This window comes from Mus caroli, chromosome 18 (assembly GCF_900094665.2).
Source record: "Mus caroli chromosome 18, CAROLI_EIJ_v1.1, whole genome shotgun sequence".
Classification (NCBI taxonomy): domain Eukaryota; kingdom Metazoa; phylum Chordata; class Mammalia; order Rodentia; family Muridae; genus Mus; species Mus caroli.
Window position 1 is genome coordinate 62387340 of NC_034587.1, and position 21541 is coordinate 62408880.

Consider the following 21541-nt stretch of genomic DNA (forward strand, 5'->3'; position numbering starts at 1 on the left):
CCCCCGCCGTTCTCTTTAGCCAGTAGTTCCCCTTCGTTTCTCAGTTTCTCCTAGACTCTTCATGCCTGTTCCACAGTCTTTCAAAGGAGCCAGGTTTTCATAGGACCTCCAGGATGACCTGGAGCAGTAAGGAAGGGGTGTGTGCCCCAGCTGCACACAGCGGGGGGTGTTGCACACGCCCCAATCCCACCAAACACCCGCACTGGAGCTTTGAGCTTCAGGAAAGATCTAACTGGGTAGAAGAGATTTGCTTAGAAGGTTCTAAGTTGGTAAATATTAAGTTAAGGAGGTGGATTGAGATGATGCATTGGGTATGGAAATGGTGTCTACTGTGTGGGTACCGTAAACCATTTTTAAGAAGCATTGAGGTTTCCTATGGTGTGTGTGTGTGTTTATCTCTGTGATTGTGCATTGGCGTACATATTTCTGCGTTAAATTTGGTATAGAAAGGATGATATTCAAGAGAAAAATGGCTAATTTTAAATGTAAACTCAGAATATGCAAGTATTAGAGTTTGGGTGTCTTTAGTTCTTTAATCAAATTATTTTTCTAGTTAGGGTACCATCATTGAGCTGTATTGCTTTGTTTGACCTCACCTAAAGAAACAAAAACCACTCCACATTCTTTCTTGGGTTAGGATGCACTGTTCAGTTGAATTGTCCTTTTCAATCTTTATTTTCAAAGAGAGGAAGGAGGGAGGAGGGTGGAGAGAGAGACAGAGACACACACAGAGAGAGATAGAGAGAAATTGATGGTTTGATTTTGATGTTTCTTGCTGTGTGTTACAGTACCAGTAGGCTTTGTACAAACATGCCCATCGCAGCATGGTTAAGCTTTCTAAACAAATGTTGCTGAGTGTGTCTTAGAACCAAAGACTTACCTGCTGTGATTGAGCAATGTCGGTTGTCTTAAAGCTTGCCTCACAGCTAAAATGTTCTCGTGTGTCTCCTGTCAATGACTTCTACCCCCGAGTTCCTTAGATGCTAAGTAGTGGCTTTGACGTGAGCCGAGGCTGACTGACTGTATCTCGCTGCGCTTCTTCTGTTCTAGAATAATCTATAAGTGTTCCATGTGCGACACTGTGTTCACTCTGCAAACCTTGCTGTATCGCCACTTTGACCAGCACACTGACAACCAGAAGGTGTCTGTTTTCAAGTGTCCAGACTGTTCTCTTTTATATGCCCAGAAGCAACTTATGATGGACCATATCAAGGTGTGTGTGCGCGTCTCTCCTCCCGTCTAAGTGAACCGCAGATTCATGCATGGTTGTAGGCCCTGGCCGAGCTGCAGATTTCTGTAGAGCATGCTGCTACATTGAGGGGAAGAGATGGATACCGGCCCATTGCCACATGTTGTCTTCATGTTCAGTTGGCTTTGGGGTGCTGTGTATCCAGGAGTCTTGCTCTGTCTCCCCAAGACTGCTGAAAAGGAACAGGCGTGCATGCTCTGGTTTAAATAAAGTTATTAGGGCTCTCTGTATGTACATGAAACTGATGACTGTGAAGTTTTCTCTAAAATATGAGGTTTATTTTTGTTTAATTATGTCTGTTTGGGTATGTGCATGGGGTTCAAATGCCCTTAGAGGCAGAGGTCAGACTCTCCTGGAGCTGGAACAGGCTGTCATAATCTGTGACGTGGGCACTGGGAAATGAACCCGGGTCTTCTGCAAGTTCAATATGTGCCCTTAACTGCTGAACTATCTCTTTAGCTTTTGTAGTTGTCTGTTCTGAGAATTCTGTCATACAGGATGAAGAAATAGGAGTTTTGATGAGTTATACTAATTTATATAAATATTGATACATTCAGAAAAATTGGTTCCCCCCTTTGAAATTATATAAGCTTTTAACTTTTTATTGTATTTGATACCCTTTAGTTTTTCGTTTTTGTTTTTTGGCTTTTTTCTCCCTATGAAAATAGCATATAATTCAGGTATGATGGCAGATATTAAGTTGGAGGCAGAGGCAGGAGGATCTCTGAGTTGAAGGCCAGCCTGGTTTACATGGCAAGTTCTAGGTTAGCCAGGGCCGCATAGTTATACCTTATCTCATTAAATTTATATTCTGTGTATGAGGTTTTGCCTGTGTGATGTATGTGCACTGTAGCCTGGTTCCTTCTGAGGTCAGAAGAGGGCATCTGTTCCCCTGTAAGTGGATTCTCTTGCAGAGAGTAATAAGTGTTCTTAGCCACTGAGTTAGTTGATGGTAAACATTTAGGGTCGACTGGGTGTTGAACCTGCTGTAGTATTTGGTATTCATTTGGATTCTCTTCTTTCCACCCCCTCAGGAGGCACCAAGCTCCTCTGTCAGCCTCAAAGGCTCATGTAATTACAGGTTGCTTGCTTTTCCTGAGGTAGGGCCTTACGATGACAGGCTAGGTTACCTACTATGGAAACCAAACCATGGTGGCCTTGATTTTCCCGAAATCTTCCTGCTCCTGCCTCCTCGTGGCGAGTGCTGCTGCCAGAGAGCTATGGCTTCTTACTTTTCCCTGTGAAAGGGAGGCAGCCTCGCTGGAGGTTGCCTCTCGAAGGACTGCTGAGAGTTGGTTTCTGGAACTTAATCTTGGCACCAGCAAGTGGTTAGTGTACTCCGGGGTGTGGGTCTCCTTGTAATCGTGAACATGGATGGATGGAGGACGGAGGACCTGACCCCGAGCCGCAGGCCTGGATTGGTTTTAGTCACCTGAACTAACCGGCCTGTGTGATAAGAAGGCAATGGGACTGGTTTTATTTTAAATAAATCCTATTGTCCTTAAACTCCTGTTATTATGCTTGGTAGGTAAGAATAAATACCTTTTTTTTTGGTTTTTCGAGACAGGGTTTCTCTGTGTAGCCCCGGCTGTCCTGGAACTCATTCTGTAGACCAGGCTGGCCTCGAACTCAGAAATCCGCCTGCCTCTGCCTCCCGAGTGCTGAGATTAAAGGCATACCTACCATGCCCGGCTTAAATACAATTTTTTAGAGGCATGTTTATGTTTAAAGTGATGCATCTCTTGTTTCAAATTTAGCTTGTCTAATACCTGTAATGCCCCTCTGATATATAGTCATGAAGCAGAACTGGAATGGGGGTGTGTTAGGGAGGTGGTCTTGCTCTCTCTCTCCCCCTCCTTCCCTCCCTCCCTCATTCTTTTCTGTTCTCACACTCATTAATTCTGTCAGTCTGTCTGACTCTCAGTCTCTCTGTCTGTCTCTCTCCCCTCTTGCTCTCTTCTGTTCTCTTTCACATTCATCCACTCATATTCTCTCTCTCTTTCTCTCTCTCTCTCTGCGTGTGTGTGTCAGGTGGCCCATTTTTAGTTGATTCACATTAATAATATCTCTGTTCTTCCAGAATCCGTGCTCATTTACTTTGTAGGAGGTCCTTACACAACATACCGACATTCACATTTAGGCGAACGTTTCATTTATGCTCATCTGAGTGAGCTGTTACAAGAGCTAAGGGAAAATCAGTCCTGAAAGAATTAAGTTGTATTACTATTTTTTTTTTAGATGGTTCTAAGGATTTCATGTGCTAGGTACATTTGCATTCCTTTCATTAAAAAGACAGCTGGCTTTCGCCTTGCTTTTACTCGAGTGTGTATGCCTGCATTTAGCACGGACTCCAGTGCTCTGCCTTGTCTTGACAGAACCCTCACTTCTTTTCCATGATTTCTGTCCCCAAAGTTACTTTGTGTCCCTGCCCCCTCTTCCATTTACATAGAAGCTTATGGAAAGTTTAAGGATTGAGGCTCCTTCACGTGCATTTTAAATATTAAGAAACATTAAAAACTCGGGTTGAAGAGAGAGTGTAGTTATTAAAATGGATGGATGACGGCCTGGTCATTCCATGGACACATGTCAAGCTTGCACGCACACATTCACGTACACATGCATGCATGCATAATTGCACACACACACACACACACACAAGTGTAAGCAGACAAGTTGTGTACTGAGGCACAAACTAGGTACCTTCTGTGCACATAGAAGTCTGGCATGTACATGGAAAATAAATAGGTGTGACGGTAAGGAAATTGTCCACCTTGCTTCCCCCTGATCAGACATTGCTCTCAACTCCATGGGTGGGCCTGTTGACTCTTGTGTCCTTTCCTGGCGAGAATACCATACAACTCACCTTTCTTCCTGGGCAGGACTGTGTGGAAGAAGGCCACTAATGCTGGTGTTGTTTAGAAAGCATCCCAGGGGAGGGGAGGTACAGAATGATGTCATCTTGACAACTCAGGGAGGGTGGGGCACCAAGCCTTCCATAGAGTTAGTCTCTGTGACCGTGGGAACCCTGATGTCAGAGGTCCTGAACAGATAAGCTATGTCTCAAGGCACAGGCTTGCTGCCTTTAGTACAGAGCCAACAAAAATGACAGTGAGCCAGTCTTTAGAATCAACTGCATTAATTAGATCTGGTGGTACAGGCCCAAACCTCAGCTACTGGAGTCATAAGTTCAAAGCTTGCTTGAGCAAGCCAGCCTCAGCAACCTGATGAGACTGTCTCAAAATAAAAGGTGGGAAGGAAGCCGCATATGTCCTATGGAATGCTTGCCAGGAATGCGCTCAGCCCCACACTCAAGGCTTAGAATGGGAGGAACAAAAAGGGTCTCATTTTACTGACTTTATCCCACCCACATTCAGAATCCTATAGGTTCAGGATAGCTGTTTGTTGGCTTCTGTATTAGTGATAATAAACAACTACTCGATTTTAAAAGAGTTTTTGAGTACCTACTGGGTACATTCAGAGAAACTGTACACTCCTAGTAAAGGGGAGTTGGGAGGTGAGAATTACCCCCAAGCCCTGATGGTACTTGTACCCAAAGTTTCCAAAAATATGCAAAGCAGCATGTCTTGCTGGATCATGGGCCTTGATACTTCTGCACATGAGCCTACTTAAACAGTTCTGCAAGTGGGAAATGGTCTCCCACAGGGAGGGAAGAGCCAGTATGTTTCAGGACAGGGGCCTGCCTTCAGACAGCGTTAAATGGTGCTGATGGGTAAGCTTTAGAGAGGTATGTGGAACTATGGTCAGTATGATGGCTCAGTGTTAAGGCACCCGCTGACCTGAGTTTGATCTCCAGGGCCACCCTGAGCGGTGGAATGAGACACCTCACTCCCGCTAGACACCTGGCCTCACATGCACCTGCACTGTGGCATGTGCACATCCACACACACAATCACAGCACACGCACACAACATAGGTAAATGTTAAAAATGGAACTAAAACACATAGCAGAGCCGTCATGAAAGTTATGTATTATTGTGCTTCTTTATAGGGCTAGTGAGATCACTCTCTGGATAAAGGTACCTGCTGCCGTCCTAATGGCCTGGGTCTCCTTCCCAGGACCTACATGGCACAAGGAGGGAACCGACTCCTGCAAGTTACCCTCTGAACTCCACACAAGTTAAAACAGTTAATGTTTCTTTATCTGGCTCCCTCCCTTCCCCCTCCCCCCACTTTATTTTTGAGAGGGAGTCTCACTATATCACCCTAGACTGCATAGAACTTGTTACATGGACTAGACTGGCCTCAAATTTACAGCCATCTGCCTGCCTTAGTGGATTTAAAGGTGTTTGCTACCATGCTCGGCTCCACTGTTTTTAATTCATCTTGATTTATTTAAAAATTTTTTGTGACAAGAGGGTCACTGTGTAGCCCAGGCTGGCCTGGAACTTTCTGTGGAAGAGATCTTTCTGCCTCTGTCTCCTGAGTGCTAGGATTACAGGTGTGCAGCGCCATGTCTGACTTCTCCCTTATGTGTTTAAAAATGTCTATTTCTAGTTTAGGAGATACTTCTCTGAATGATTGTCAAATTCTGTTGAAACGGTGTGATTTGTGATAGGCGTTTCTTTTCTCTTTACTATGCAGTCTATGCATGGAACATTGAAAAGTATTGAAGGGCCTCCAAACTTGGGTATAAACTTGCCTTTGAGCGTTAAGCCTGCAACTCAGAATTCAGCAAACCACAGCAGAGAGGATGCCAAGTCCGTGAATGGGAAAGAGAAACTGGAAAAGAAGTCTCCATCTCCTGCAAAGAAATCCACAGAACCCAAGAAGATGGCCAGTCTCGGGTGGACGTGTTGGGAGTGTGACCGTCTGTTCACACAGAGGGATGTGTATCTGTCTCACATGAGGAAAGAGCATGGGAAGGTCAGTGAGAGTGACATCCATGCTCCGGCACCAGGAGGGGACGCTGGTGGATGCTGGTGACCCTCTTGCCATTCAGTCTCTGCCAGTAGTTAGGATTAGTGTGACCTCAATGTCCGTGTGCCTCACTTGCTTTATCTGTGGAATGGACATTCCCAACCCCTTCCAGTCCTACCTGCCTTCCCTCGTACACTCAATAGTAGCAGTGACTTGTCGGTCTGTTGATAGCTGAGGATGCTACAGATGGGGCTAAGGCTCATCCGAGTGCTTGTGACCAGCAAGGAAGAGAGGAGGTGCAGAGGCAGCAGTGATGCTGACTGCTGCCAGCCTGGTTCTGCTTCTGTCCTCTGGGTACCCAGGTACCATTGCACACCAGGCTGGGCAGAAGGAATGAAGCATATTTGGGCAGTGGGTTCCACAGAACTTTAGTCTGGCAGTGAGAGCCGGGGAGGAATAGCCTTCTCTGAGATGGTTTTCAGTGACGCAGCTCTCTTTTTAATGACGTTAACAAAGGCTGTATAAACCCTGGGGAGTGGGCAGGGGTTTGGGGGGAACTGTATGTTATTGGTTGGTGTCAAGGTGCTGGGAAGGGTTCATTTGCATGAAGAGGAATCCCAGGTGCTTGCTGGATACATCTTTACCGCACGAGAGAGGAAGTTAATTAAACCTGTGTGATTTAGCCACAGGGCTTCAAGACTACCTCAAGGGTGGCAAAGATGGGGGGTCACACAGACTCCATGCCCTGGGACATGCAGGCTCAGAACTGGGGAGGCGCAGTCCTTACTCCTGCTGCTCTTTTTTTTTTCTTTTTTTAAAAAGATTTATTTATTTATTATATGTAAGTACACTGTAGCTGTCTTCAGACACTCCAGAAGAGGGAGTCAGATCTTGTTACGGATGGTTGTGAGCCACCATGTGGTTGCTGGGATTTGAACTCCTGACCTTCGGAAGAGCAGTCGGGTGTTCTTACCCACTGAGCCATCTCACCAGCCCACTCCTGCTGCTCTTAAGATGAGATTTTCGGGGTATGGATATGTCTTGCCCTCACTCTTGCTCTTTTCGGGGGTCCCCCAGTTGCGTGGCTTTCCTGACTCACCCCCCCCAAGAGTGCGTCTGTTGGCTTTGTGAGTCACCTAGAGTTTGCAGTACAAGGGTGAACTTCATGCCTTACAAGCTCTCAACCTTGACTCCTGAAGTCAGTCAACAAATGGTTGTATCTCTCTCTTTTATGATTTATTTATTTTTACTTTGTGTGTATGTGTGTATGAGCATGCGCACCATGTGTATACAGTGTTCACAGGGACTTAAGAGAGCGTCAGATCCTTTGGAGCTGACAACTTGTTGTGAGCCCTGGGTGCTGGGAATTGAACCTCGGTCCTATGAGAGCACTCAGTACTGTTGAGCTTCTCTCTAGCCCTAGTTTTCTTTTTTTAAGATCATAAATCTACATTACTAAGTGGTAAGAATTTTAAACCACCTTAAAAGGGCCAGTGAGATGGTTCAACAGGTAAAAGCACTTGCTGCCATGTCTGGTGACCTGAGCTCAATCCCAGGACCCACACAGTAGAAGGAGAGAGCAGACAAGTAGCCTTTGGCTGTAACACTCAAGGGCATGTCATATGGACACACATGCGTAGAATGAATAAATGTAAAAAAAAAAAACAACCCTATTAGACTTAATAAATTAAGCACAATTACTTTTATATTACCTATTACTGTATTTGGATACCATATTAGGCTGTGTTCACATTTTCTGATTGTTTGGGATGCAGAATGAATCCATAGGAGGAGTCTCTGAATTTTTATTTTAAATGTGCCATTCAGTTATTGTGAAAATGACACTGTTTGACCGATAGGTTCTCTTTAACGTTACTGGGTTTGGGGTGTGTGTGTGTGTGTGTGTGTGTGTGTGTGTGTGTGTCTGTGGGTAGGTAGGTGCCCTGGCTCTGATGTAGAGGTCAGAGGACAACCTTGTGTGTAGGTACTCCTTCATCTTGTTGGAGACAGAGTCTTTTGTTCACTGCTGCGTCCACTGAGCTGGCTGGACCATGAGTTTCCAGGAGATCATCTGTCTCTGCCTCTGTCTCTCGGCTCACTGTGAGAGTGCTGGGATATGCACTCCTAAGGAGGAGCTTTGCGTGGGTTCTGGGGTCCCAGTTGCAGGTCCTGGTTCTTTCCTGCTTTGAGCCGTCTCCTGAGCCTCAGGTTGAAGTTTTTAGATAAAATTATGTCCTAGGTATTTTTATTTTATGTATATTGGTGTTTTGACTGCATGTGTGTCTGTATGAGAGTGTTGGATCTCCTGGAACAGGAGTTACAGGGAGTTGTGCGGTGCCATGTGGTTGCAGGGAATTGAACTCAGGACCTCTGGAAGAGCAGTCGGTGCTCTTATCTGCTGAGCCATCTCTCCAGCCACTGCACTTTTGTTCTTATATCATATCATGAGGAATATAGCTTGCCACACTTTTGATGATACTAAAATTGATTTGTGGGTTCAAAGGCATAATAGTTTTAAAGAAAAAAAATCTATCATCTTATGGCTTTAACCTTCATCTAGCTTTGTCCTTGTGCAGGAATGATTAGCAACTAGTTTGTACTGGACCTTGAAGAACTTACTATGCGGAGTAGTCGTTGTCACATTTATTACTCCACCTCATTTATTTATACTGTTTATTGAACCAGTTATAAAGCTCATGTGTTTCCTTTTGGCCGCTGAAATGCTATACATTCTTCCCCCATTTCAGGGACTCCGAGCTAAGGCGGCAACTTTTGCATTTGCTTTGATACATTATCTCTTTAGATGAAATGAGAGTTCCTTGTGGGCTGTGTCTGGCTTCATCTAGGTAGCTATGAGTTCTTGTATATTATTCTCCTTGGCAGCAGAGAACATTTTCTAAAGGACAGATCTGACCATGTCTCATCCCTCCCTAAGACACTGTGTTCACCTCTCTTGAGAGAGCCATGTCTTTGTGCTTTCCTGGGTCTGTTCCTCGGGCAGCCCGGACGTCCTTTCAGTGTTCCAGACACTGCCCATTTGCTTCTGAGACTCTTCCAGTCTAGTAGTGTGAGAGACCACACTTCTCTGGTGGCTAACGTCTTATCCTTTAGGTCTCAGCTAGGACAGCACCTCATCTAGAAATTCTTTCTCGGTCCCCTGATAACTAATGATTTCTTTTTCTTGAATGTTTTAGTAGCATCCATTGCTTGTTTCTCCCACTAAATGTCCCCTCTCCATTTTGTCTGTGGGCTCTCTGGTTTGCACTTCATAGTGGGTTGAAAATACTTCTTGCATTAGCATGAGTGAGTTCTACTTTGGAAGGCATCTTGCCCTCTTAGACCTAACCTTCCCTCTGAAGTTATCCATGCTATTGTGACCTCCAAGAGTCCTGTATTATAGTGACCTACAAGGAGTTGTGTGTGAGGAGACAAGCACCCATCAGATGAGCCAAGGCTCCTAAATACTCTGTTCTAATATGGGGACAGACAGTTTGGAAAGGTGTCAGGAGAACACAGTTGTCATTCCTGTCCTGCCAGAAGTATCTGAGTTTGCTAAATTACCTGATAAAATACCACGGTGCATAGAAAGTACCTGTCAGTGTGAAGGTACACTTGATTCTAGACTACAGTTAGCACTCGGAAGTAAATATATGCATGTGTGGGGTATGTTTTCAGTAACCTGGCAGCTGGGCCAGCCACAGAACAGCCAGTGCTTGGGTGTTATTGCTGGTAGAATGGTTATTTTAACATGGTTTTGGGAAAAGATCTAAGGGGTATCCTCGACTGGTATAAAGATATAAAGATTATTATGCTGTATCTGGCTTGTGCGTGTGTGTGTGGTTTTGTGTGTGTGTGTGTGTGTGTGTAGGGGTATGTCTAGGCACACAGATTCTGTGGCTTGTTTGTGAATATCAGAGGACAGCCTTGTAGAATGAGTTTTCTAACTTTACATCATATTTTACTTTTCTATTGCTGTGATAAAATACTCTGACAAAAGCAACTTAAGAGAATAAGGGTATATCCTACCCCATCATGGAATAAGGGTATATCCTACCCCATCATGGAATAAGGGTATATATCCTGCTCCATCCTTGAATAGAGGTATATTCTGGCTCTATCATGGAATAAGGGTATATCCTGCCCCATCATAGAATAAGGGTATATCCTAGCCCCATCATGGCAAGCAAGTCAGGAGGAGCTTGAAGCAGCTGATCACATGATACCATACTTAGGAAGCAGAGGGTGATGAATGCTCAGTTCTGTTCAGCTTCCATTCTTTACTTACAGTCCAGGGTCCTAAGGAGGGAATGGTGCCACCCATAGTGGACAGACAGTCTTTCCACCTTAAGCAATTTGATGAAGATCGTCCCCCTTAGGCATGCCCAGAGGTCCATCTCCCTGGTCTAGAGTCTTTTAAGTTGACAACTAATTCTGACTATTACACTTGGGGTCTGAGGATTGGACTCAGGCAGTCAGGCTTGCACAGTAAATATCTTTACCCACCGAGCCACTTTGCTGCCCCAGGTAGTATATATTAAAAGTTTAATTAAAAACTTAAAGATATACTGAATTACTACCTTATTCATTTAAAAAAATCTTTAAGATATTTTACTTTAAAAAGTATTTTAAAAGGAGAAATAATTAAAAGGAAGAATGTCACAGGAATGCCTCAGGTAGACAACCAGTAGAAAGCCAGTAGAAAGGTGGATCATTTGGTGACGTTGGTAAAACGTCAGTGTGGCTGGATTTAACATACTCTTGGTGATGAAGTCTTTAGCATGTTTGTTGTTATTATTTCTTGGGAGGATGTTGTCTAGGCCACAGTGAGTCTGGGATCTGGGGGGAGGGCTTTGGAATCACTGCTTTCCTTCCATCTTTCTATGAGTCTGGGGGCCCAGCTTGGATCCTCAGGCTTGCACGGCAGACATTGTTACCCACTATGCCATCATCTCTCTGATCCCTGATCATGAGCGCCTGGGGGTGAGTCCTGCTTTGGCTTTGTTATTGCTCAGCTCTTGGCCTTACAATGCAGTGCATCGCAGAGAGTCTCTGAACTCACCAATTGAAGTTGTTCTCTTTACATCAGTGTTTCATGCAGGGGTGGAGGCTTTTGTGTTAGCCACAAGCAAGTACAGGTTTGCAAATTAAATAGTTTTCCAATCAAAGAAGGCCTTTTGTCTTTGGGGTCTGTGATGGTTTGTATATTCTTAGACCAGGGAGTGGCACCATTTGGAGGTGTGACCTTGTTGGAATTGGTGTGACCTGGTTGGAATAAGTGTGCCACTGTCCTCACCCTAGTTGCCTGGAAGTCAGTTTTTCACTAGCAGCCTTTGGATGAAGACGTAGAACTCTCAGCTCTGCCCGCGCTATGCCTGCCTGGATGCTGCCATGCTCCCACCTTGATGATAATGGACTAAACCTCTGAACTTGTAAGCCAGCCCCAAATTAAATGTTGTTTTTATAAGACTTGTCTTGGTCATGGTGTCTGTCACAGCAGTAAAACCCTAAGACAGGGTCTCTGCACTCTTTGCCATAAAATTAGGTGGTTGGCGTCATTTCCCTGATGAGCTCCAAGCTTTAGTCCTTCAGTTTCAGGTGTGTTGTATCTCCTGATGTTTTTTTGTTTGCTCTGTGGGATCCTTCTAGGGACCTCAAATTAATATTTACTAAATGAGATTATGTCTGAGGTCATTCTTATAGATCAACCATTCTGCAGTTATAAGAGTTAATGCTATGTAACACAGAACTTAAGTTATCTACATTTGTTCAAATCTTTATGATTAAAGGATAATCCATGGCCTGATAATACCCCTAGACAAAGGAGCCAATGCTAACTTTTTTTTAATGATTTCTTTCTTTATTTTATGTATATGAGTACACTGTAGCTGTACAGATGGTTGTGAGCCCATGTAGTTGTCAGGATTTGAACTCGGGACCTTCAGAAGAATAGTCAGTGCTTTTTACCACTGAGCTATCTCTCCAGCCCTGCTAACTTGTTGATATGAAGATTCTGAAACAGAGGGGCATGTATGGATCATGAAACTCATGCCATGTGGACATGATTCTGTTCTTTTTAACATGGGAGGAGCCTAGAAGCCTTGGGTCTGCTTTTTTTTTTTTTTNTTAAGATTTATTTATTTATCATATGTAAGAACACTGTAGCTGTCTTCAGACACTCCAGAAGAGGGCATCAGATTTTGTTTCGGATGGTTGTGAGCCACCATGTGGTTGCTGGGATTTGAACTCGGGGCCTTCGGAAGAGCAGTTGGCACTCTTAACCACCGAGCCATCTCGCCAGCCCGAAGCCTTGGGTTTGAATGCTGCAGTCCCACCTACCGGCAGCGTGGTCTTGTAAGACAGCAACCACCCCGCTGCAGTGTCCGTGGCCTGGGGAACGGAAGTGGTACTGCTCACCACACAGGCTCTTTTGAAATTGATGACATGACAACACGTTTTTATTGGACAGAAAGATTTTATAGCTATTATTTCTCAGAAGTCTAGACTAAGTTTTTTACAATTACATTTTATTTGTTTTCTGTGCATGCTGCAGCAGACATGGGGAGGCCAGAAGACACCTCGGAGGAGTCTGCCTACTGTGTGGATTCCAGGGATTGAACCGTGGTCATTAGGATTAGTGGCAGGTGCCTGTGCCCACTGAGCCATCCTGCTCACCTGTCCAGGAAACTGGATCTTGCTGTGCGTCCCAGCTCGAGGTCCTGGGACGATAGGTGTGCAGCATCACATTCACACCGGCTTTAGATTTTTAAAATTTAAATTTTACATAGAAGAATCTTTGTATGATAAATGGCTTCCCCACCCACCCTTTGTTATTTCTGACTAGCCGGTGTTGCCCTCAGTGGGTAGCCAGGGATCGCCCTGAGCTCCTGAGCTTTCTGCCCTGACTTCAGGCTTGCAGGAGCATGGTTAGTGTCTGCAGTACAGAGGACTGACTCAGGCTTAGAGCTGAGCTAAGTCACATCTCTAGCCCTAAACTTTGCTTCACATACTTTATAAATTTATAGCATTTAAAATCTGTCATTTTGAAGTGATTGTAGACTTACAGAAATTGGGTAGAACTTGTGTTTGCTCGTTACTGTCTTGGCCACTGTTAGCATTTTTGTGATTAGAGGACGTGGCAGAAACTTACTTGGACATCCGTCATCAGTGATGAAGGACAATCACCACGTCTCCAGACACCGTCCAGATGTTCTGCAATCATCCATCCCCTTTCTCATTCTGTGCCTGCTCTAGGCCTTGAGTTTGTGCTCACTTGCTTGCTCCACTGCCTGTCTTCATGGCGACTGGTTTAATATGAGATTCTACAACTTGGGCTTGTCTGGTGTGTCCCTTGTGATTTGTCACTTGGTTTTGGTAGACATGTCACAGATCTGATATTGTCCTCAGTGCAGCCGATTAGGACGTGACCTGGTGGCTCTGTGACTCACTCCTGGGTCTGTCAACTCAGAACCCTTAGTTATTTTGGTGACGGTCAAGTTCCTTCATTGTAAATTGCCATTTTCCCATTGCTTTGTGGTGAGACAATTGAAGATGATGTCACTTTCCTGTTTCTCTTTGATTTTGTCCCTTTGCTGTGACTGTCTGTCTTCTTCATGTCAGCAGCAGTGGCCTTGCAAGGCTGGCCTTGTGTGGCTTTGCTCTGTCACTGTGTTTCGTTGGCTCCTGGAGATTCACAAGTAGGAGTAAACTCCATTTTTGTCAAGGGCTGGATGGACTTACACCTAATTATTTTCCTCCCCAATGGTTCTACAGCTCCTGTGTCCTCTGGGCAAGCTTGTCCCAGAATGTCCCCTTTGTCATTGTGTCTCTCCTTCCTGGCTCTGCAGCCAGCCATTCCTTTGCGAGCCTGGTTGTTTCGCAGAGAATGGCAATACCATGTTTTATTTTAATTTAAGAGACTCTTATGTGTGGTTGATCCCTACTGAGCACTAGGAATTGTAACTGGGAAAGTGACAGTTGTGGGTGGAGTAGGAGCTCAGCTCTGTAGTGTGAGGTGGTGATGTCTTGGCCTGTTTGTTGTATGTTCTCAGAATTAGAATGAGAAACTTTGGACAGTATGTCCAGCTATTGGAAGGTAGATGTGTTTGTGTGTGTGTGTGTGTGTGAGTGTCAGACAGACATATACACACACAAAGAGAGAGGGAGAGGGGAGAGAACAGAGATTATTTAGTACAAAGTCCAACAACTTGGACTTGTCTAGTGACTATAGAAGGCATATTCTTTTTAAATCTCTGTGTGTGTCTGTATGTGCATGTGTGTGCACACATGTGGATATGTGGTAAGTTCATGCACGTATGTAAAGGTCAGGGGCAACCTCCAGTGTTGGTCCTCATGTTCGGCCGTCTTTGAGTCAGGACCTCGTGTTTGCTGCTCATTTGCTAGGCTGCTGGTTTGTGAGCTTTCTGGGATTGTCCTGTTTCCACTCTCATCTTGCCCTAGGAGCCCTTGGGATTGCAGATGGGTGCCACCATGCCTGGCTTTCTGTGAGCTCTGGGAATCTGAACTCAGGTCCTCAGACTTGGCAAACATTTCATCTAGCCCTTGGAGGAATTTCTGATAATGATGTTTAGTCAAGTAAGGAACCCACATGCACATGGTTTTAAGGGAAAGTTGGGATTGCTCAACAGTGCAATTAACAACCAGGCTCTCAATAAACCACATTTCTTTTCACACTTGATCTAACCTGTGGAGGGAAACAACTCAGATGAAGTCAGTGTGTCAGCAGGAGAGCTGCAGAAAACAGCGAGTCTGGCACAGGGCTTCCGCTTATAGCCGGTCTCCATGGCAGTGGAGCACATGTGGCCTATTTTAAAGCTTCCAGGTGATTCCAGTGGACAACCAGGGTTTAAAACATCTGAGGTCCTCCATGCAGCATCCCTTGGCCCTATTGCACAAGCACATGTGCTTAACACAGCACCAGGCATCTTTGCTGAATATTCTATTCAGGGAAAGTTGATCCCAAGCACAGAAGCTCACAAAACTCCACCCTGCATTTCTTCTTGATGGTAAACTGGGAGACCCAAGTGCAGGGAAGTAGCACATTTCACAGGAGTCGTCTGAGGCTATCTGATGCGTGATTATAGGTGATCCTAGGATGTCTTCCTGTTGTTCCCTAAGGGTGTAAACCCCAGTTCAGGGCAAAGCTAAAGATATTACCAGCAAATTCTATTTTTGTGTGTATGTGTATGTATGTGTATATAGGCATGTGTGTGCTAGTGTGCATGTGTAGACATCAGAAGACCACTTGTGAGAATCTGTTCTCTCTTTCTTCGTGTGTGGCCCAGGGGCTGAACTCGGAGTATCAGGGTTAGTAGCAAATGCCTTTACCCACTAAGCCATCTGTCAAATGCCAAAGATGTCACCCCTTGCTTTTTCTACAAGGTGTGGATGATTTGTAGTGCCTTCCATTTTTCAGTCTTTCATGGAATAGACTTCCAGATGTAGCTGAAGGAAAGAAAGGGCAGTGGGAGAATGGTAGGCAGGACGCCGGGGCCTGGGCGGAACTGGGGCAGGATGCGCTGGCTTGTGCCTTTGAAAATGATGGTTGTGTTCCCCAGCTTACAGCAGCCATGCCCAGACTTCCTGGGATCCTTTAAACCTTCACGCTTGCACTCGTGTGTGTGTGTGTGTGTGTGTGTGTGTGTGCATGTGCACATGTGTGACACACATTTTTAAAAAGCTGTCTGTCCAACATGGGTCTCACTCATGTTTGTAAAAGGGACAGAGCATGATTTCTTTTCCCCAGCTTTATTAATCTGTGGGTTAAATATCATATTTTCCTTTGTCTGTTGCCTTTAACCCTTGATGCTCCCTTTAATGATGACCATTGACTGTGAACAGAAGAAAAATAGCATCTGGCTTGCACATTTTCCTCCCAGATGCTTGCTTGCTTGCTTGCTTTCTTTCTTTCTTTCTTTCTTTTTTTTCTTCTTCTTCTTCTTCTTCTTCTTCTTTAGTGGGTATAGTTGATACTGCTGGCATGAGACCTGAGTTACTTTAATATGTAAATGTGTAACAAAAATAGTTTTGTCTTTTCTTTTTCTCAATTTATCTTTCAGTTGTGAGAATGCCAACTTTCTGCCAAAATCATATCAACTTGACAACAGGTTAAAAATTCAGTTTTTGCTGTCCTTTGATTTAGAATTTGTGATCGCTCGGTGGTTAGGGAAATGCAGTTAAGCTAAGTGCACAGGCTGGCTGGGTTCAGAATGTGGTGTGGTGGCAGGGTATGCCTGGCATACTCCAGGCTGGCACCCATCCCCAACAGCAGGAAGGTCGCCGGCCCAGCCGCCCCAGCTCTGCCCCTGCTTCTGTGGGGCAGCGACTTCCCTCTGGGGTTTATGTTTCCATCAGATTTAAATAGATGATTAAAAACATAAATTGGTTTGTACATTAATGCTTTGCACTAGAAATATGTTTCCCATTTAATGATGGTCTTGTGAAAATTCATTCATTTTTGGCTATAGACCTTGCTATTTCATCAGTATATTTTATTATAATTTTATGTTGAATATTTTACACCTATATGCAGTTTTATGGTTAATATGTTTATAAGAATCGTTATAATTTACATTAATGTATTTTATTGGGGAATCGTTTTATAGAAGTCCTCACTCGTTATTTTAAGGATATAAATGGCTTGCAAAGGTGGCATTGACAATTTTTAGCTTAAAGAGCACAAAATACACCCCCAGTTATTGCTTTTGAGTAGTTATAGGGACAAAACCAACACTTGTCAAGGACCACTCCCACATTTACTCTACCTGGGGACTTGTCACTAGGCTGCCACTGCAGAGGGAGAGCTCAGACCCGCTCCTGCCGCAGAGGTGAGTCTGCTCCGGTGGGTTTCTAGCCACTGCTCCAGAGGCACTGTGCTGGCTGATGGGCTGGGTAAGTCTTAGTGGTGGGTTTTGTTCTCAGGGATGTTGAGTAGCTGCGGATCAGTCAGCAGAGACACCTGTTCTGTCTGGTTTGTAAAGCCCTTCCCTGATTTTGAAGCTTTTAAAGTTAGGATAGAAAGGCACATGTCTCATTCTGTCCTTTCATGTTGGTGCCAGTCCTTTTCCTTCTGCCCTGCATGCCCTCCCGCCTTTGCGGAGCCTGGTCCACAGTCCCGGCTCTCTACCATTGGCCACCGGTTATACTGGCCTCTCTCCTCCTCCCGTTCATTCTTTCCTTTCCCTTCCACTCCCTTACCTCAGGTGTTCTTCCTCTGCTCTCACAGCTACCTTCTAAGAGTGTCATGACCACATACCTTCACATAGACTGAAGTCTGGGACCACCTCTGGGGACACTGGTGATCTTTGTCTTTCCAGGTCTAGCTCATTTTTCTTAACATAGTAATTTTCTATTCCATTAGTTTGGCTGTAAAGTGATTTCATTTTTTTCCTATACAGATGAATAAAATCCCATGTGTATGTGCACCACATGTTCTTAATCTGCTCATCTGTTGGTGGACATCTATGCTGTTTCCATTTCTTAGTAGTTGTGAGTGATTCCGGGAGTAAACACGGATGTGTTAGGATCCCTGTGGTCGGACCTTATATCCTTTATCTTTATGCCTCCAGTGGTCTAGCTAGGTCGTATAGTATTATTAGCTCCGTGTTTAGTTGTCTGCGGAGCCAGCGTGTGGACTTACATAGTCTCTGTATCTATATCCCTATACTTGGCCAGCATTGGTTTCTGTTCCTGATGCCCCCTCGGTGTTCACCTCAGCCTTTCCTAGTCCTTCAGGTGCTGGCAGGCTATGTCATTACTAGTGAGCATGTTTGTAGTGCATGTCACTCTGGGGAGTGACATCCCACTGCGCTCAGCTGGGACCCAAGGCTTTTCTGGGGTTGTTTGCAGTTGTGGGGAATAGCACAGCAGGGTGTCAGTTCCTGGGAAATCTCCTATAGGTTCACATCGTGTTTTAGAACTGCCTGTCTTTCTTAGCAATTGCCCATAAGGATTTGGATGTGTGTGGACTGTGGCCATCCTGCGAGTGGTTTTGAGTAGTTTCTGTAGAAAGGAGCTCTTTCTACAAAAAGTTTAAGAACCATAGAGAAGTGTGCCAGGCAGCCCCAGCCTGGCAGCAGGAGTTCCCTGCCAGCAGGGCCCCTCTGGCATTGCCACCCCTTGATTGTTCTTTCTGATGGTAGGGTTGTAGGTGTTGGGGCTAGTGCTGGGACACTAGACAGCACCTGAGTGCCAGCTTCTCCTTGGTTACTGTGATACTTCATGCTCACTTCTCCCCTCTTGCTTACCTGCTCCTCCTTCCCCAGGACCTCGGCCACAGGAAGTGGGGTCAGTGGGTGGTGGAGAGAGAAGCTCTGCAGGGTAAGCAGCTCTTCATCGACAGAGCTTGGAAAGCTGACCCAGCAGGAAGGCGGGTTGGGAACGTGACTTCAGTTTTAGGATCCAATAAGTGTAATTTTTCTAGTGCTGCAGATGTAACCTAGGGCCTTGAGTTATTTTGGAATTATCAGCCAGAATCTAGAAAGCCCCAAGCTTGTCATATATTATTATACTGCTTCTAAACAAAGTGAAGGATTTGGATAGGGGGTTCTGAGTGCTGAGGCTATAGCTCAATTGTGGAACATTTGCCTGGCTTGCACGGGGCTCTGGGTTCAGTCGCTAGAGCATCCTCATCCCTACCCCCAAGAGAGCGCAGCTGTTAGTTACCCTCGCCCAGAGGAGAAGGTGGGAGACTGAGATCAGGAAATTGAAAGAAACTGAAGTGACAAGACCAGCTTCTGTTTGTATAATACACAGATTATTCCGAGGCATAGAAAATTTAAATAAATTGTTCAAGAAAGATGAAGTTATTTGAAAGCATTGCACAGAGAGGCCTGCGGCTCCTGCTCTGCCTCTTGTTTGTAGCCAGAAGAGCTGTGTGTCAGACAGAGGACTTACGTTGGGATGAACTCTGTCTGGTTAGATGTCTGCTGGAGCCATGAGAGAGGCATTTCCTATAAACTCATGAGAGTTTTTCACAAACAAGGTGGAGTAGAGGTAGACCTATATTTAATGGCATTCATTTGTCCTAGAGAGAAGGACATAGCTTTCTTAGCAGATTATGGCTGTTTCCCCATGACTTGTGTGAGAAATTTTAGCAAAGTTCATTGCATGGGTTATTGAGCATGAAAGCCCAGATCCAAAGTGTAAGTTACAGCACAAAGCAATAAGACAGACACAAAGAGTTCTACTCTGCAAGTCAGTACCTTGTGTTTTAAAAACCGTAGGCGCTGGGATGCCCAGAGCTGGAGTAGTGAGGGGTGTGGAGGGGGTAGGATCCCCAATAGAATTGGTCCCCTGTAATTGGAACCAAGTATAGCAGCCCCTCTGCATCCATGGGAATGGGTTATGGGACAGACTTTGTTTGTTTGTTTGTTTTTAAAAAAGATTTATTTACTTATTTTATTTATAGGAGTACACTGTAGCTGTACAGATAGTTGTGAGCCTTCATGTGGTTGTTGGGAATTGAATTTTTAGGACCTCTGCTCACTCTGGTCAACCCCACTTGCTCCGGCCCAAAGGTTTATTTATTATTATATATAAGCACACTAGTCAGATCTTATTACAGGTGCTTGTGAGCCACCATGTGGTTGCTGGGAATTGAACTCAGGACCTTCAGAAGAGTAATCAGTGTTCTTACCTGCTGAGCCATCTCGCCAGCCCCAGACTCTGTTTCTTTTCCCTTACCAAAATCTAAGGATGCTCCAGGCCCCTAGGCAATGTGATACAGTAGCTGGGTGCTTGACATGCCTCACCTGTGAGTTTCAGATGATCTCAGGACGACCGAAAAGTGGCTACACAGTGAAATAGCATGCAAATGGCTGCTATGCTAACAGTTGCCATACTACTGCTTAGGAATGGTGACAAGAGGAATGTGTCTGCACTTGTTCAGTAGGGGCAGCCACTGCTTTTTGTTGTTGCTGTTTTTTTGTTTGTTTGTTTGTTTTATACGTTCCAAATCTTCAGCTCTGTGCTTGATTGGAGCAGAGTGGTAAACATCCTGTTTGGGAGCCATAGTGAAAGAGCCCATTGCAAAATGCCCTTGGCAGATCCCGGAATGTTCTCTGGCCACCCTACAGCTGCCAGAGCAATTTTATAGGTCCTGGTGCTTCTGTGTGTGTGAGTCATTGCTTAGGCCTGATGTGTGGATCCTGCCTTGTTTTGCATCAGTGACGCAGAACTGCTGCCACATGCCATTGTCTCTGTCATCATTGCTGCTGTAGTTCCTTCACCCAGGGACGTGCTCTGATCTCACCATGGCCACCAGCAAGCTCCACATTTTACTGTGTGTACCTGCGGTGGTAGCCTTGGGAGCCTGAGATCACCTCCCAGACTATGTCTGTGCTCTTGTAGATCACAGTGAAGCCCACCTGTGGATTAGCAAGGACACTCTGTCCATGTGGAAAGAAGCAATCCAGATGTACAGCTAGCGGCTACTCTTTCTGGTATGCTAAGCAGTTGAGGCTGATGTAGACTCTCAATTTGGCCAAAGACTGATACCGTGACCATCTGTCATCCAATTTGGTAACCAGAGATTTGCGTGTTTAATTTTATCTTCCTGCTGGGCAGACTGAGGCTTCAATCAGAAGAGCTGGTTGAAAGGGCCTGAATGTTACTGTGTGGGTTCACTCTGCAGAACCAGACGACCCTGAAGAGAACCCAGCATTAGGTACCAAGTAGCATCTTTGCATATGAGGGTCATACAAAAGCACACACAGCACTCAGAAGAGTCTGCACCCTTTGAGGCCTGAGAGCAGTAACTAGGATGTTTCAACACAGTGAGTAAGATGTTTACAGACATCCAGACTCGCCTGCTGCGTCGCCCACAGGGCTGATGGAGGAACAGGCTTTCCTGTTTATTCTAGTATGCTCTGGAGGTGGAGGATGTCTGGATTCTGGTGCCCAGACAGGCGTCTTGCCATGGGTCAGTACCAGGCAGTTCTTTCTGGTGTAAGGACAATTATTATTAAAAACACCACCCACAGTCAGGCAATGAGTTCATCTCCCTGGCACAGACAAGCCATTTGTTTTTGGTCCTGTCTCCAATTTCCTGGTGACTTCCTTGAGCTTGGGTTTTGTTGTCTGGATGCTGTGCCCCATTTGGGGCTTGTTATATAGCAAGGCTTTGACTCTGCCAGACACATGTACCACTATTTCCCCTGCCACCCAAACCTCACAAGCTTGCCCATGTACTGGAGATGGCTGTCTTCCTGTTGTGTCCCAGGACTGGGGCTCTGCCACAGTTCAGTAGGCTCACATGAGTTTGTGTAAGAAGGCAGCCATCACTCGTCATTTCTTAGGAAACTGTTCCTGTCCTCCTGGCAAGGCAGCTTGTCGGTGTGCAGCACTTAACACACATTTCCACCTGTGGGTTCACTGTGATGGGCATCTGAGCTGTCG

The 21541-nt window shown here is 45.2% G+C and overlaps 1 protein-coding gene across 10 annotated transcripts in view; it reads left to right on the top strand.

The window, feature by feature from the left end:
* Znf532 (zinc finger protein 532) overlaps positions 1–21541 on the top strand; it is a 109904-nt gene that overhangs the window by 70590 nt on the left and 17773 nt on the right. For 8 of the 10 annotated variants that reach the window (XM_029471791.1, XM_029471793.1, XM_029471789.1 and 5 more), the window contains 2 exons: positions 1051–1213; positions 5852–6133. The exons of the other annotated variants lie outside the window; for them this stretch is intronic. In XM_029471791.1, the coding sequence (XP_029327651.1) occupies positions 1051–1213; positions 5852–6133 (445 nt within the window). The remainder of the gene's footprint in view (positions 1–1050; positions 1214–5851; positions 6134–21541) is intronic. 10 annotated transcript variants of the gene reach the window in all.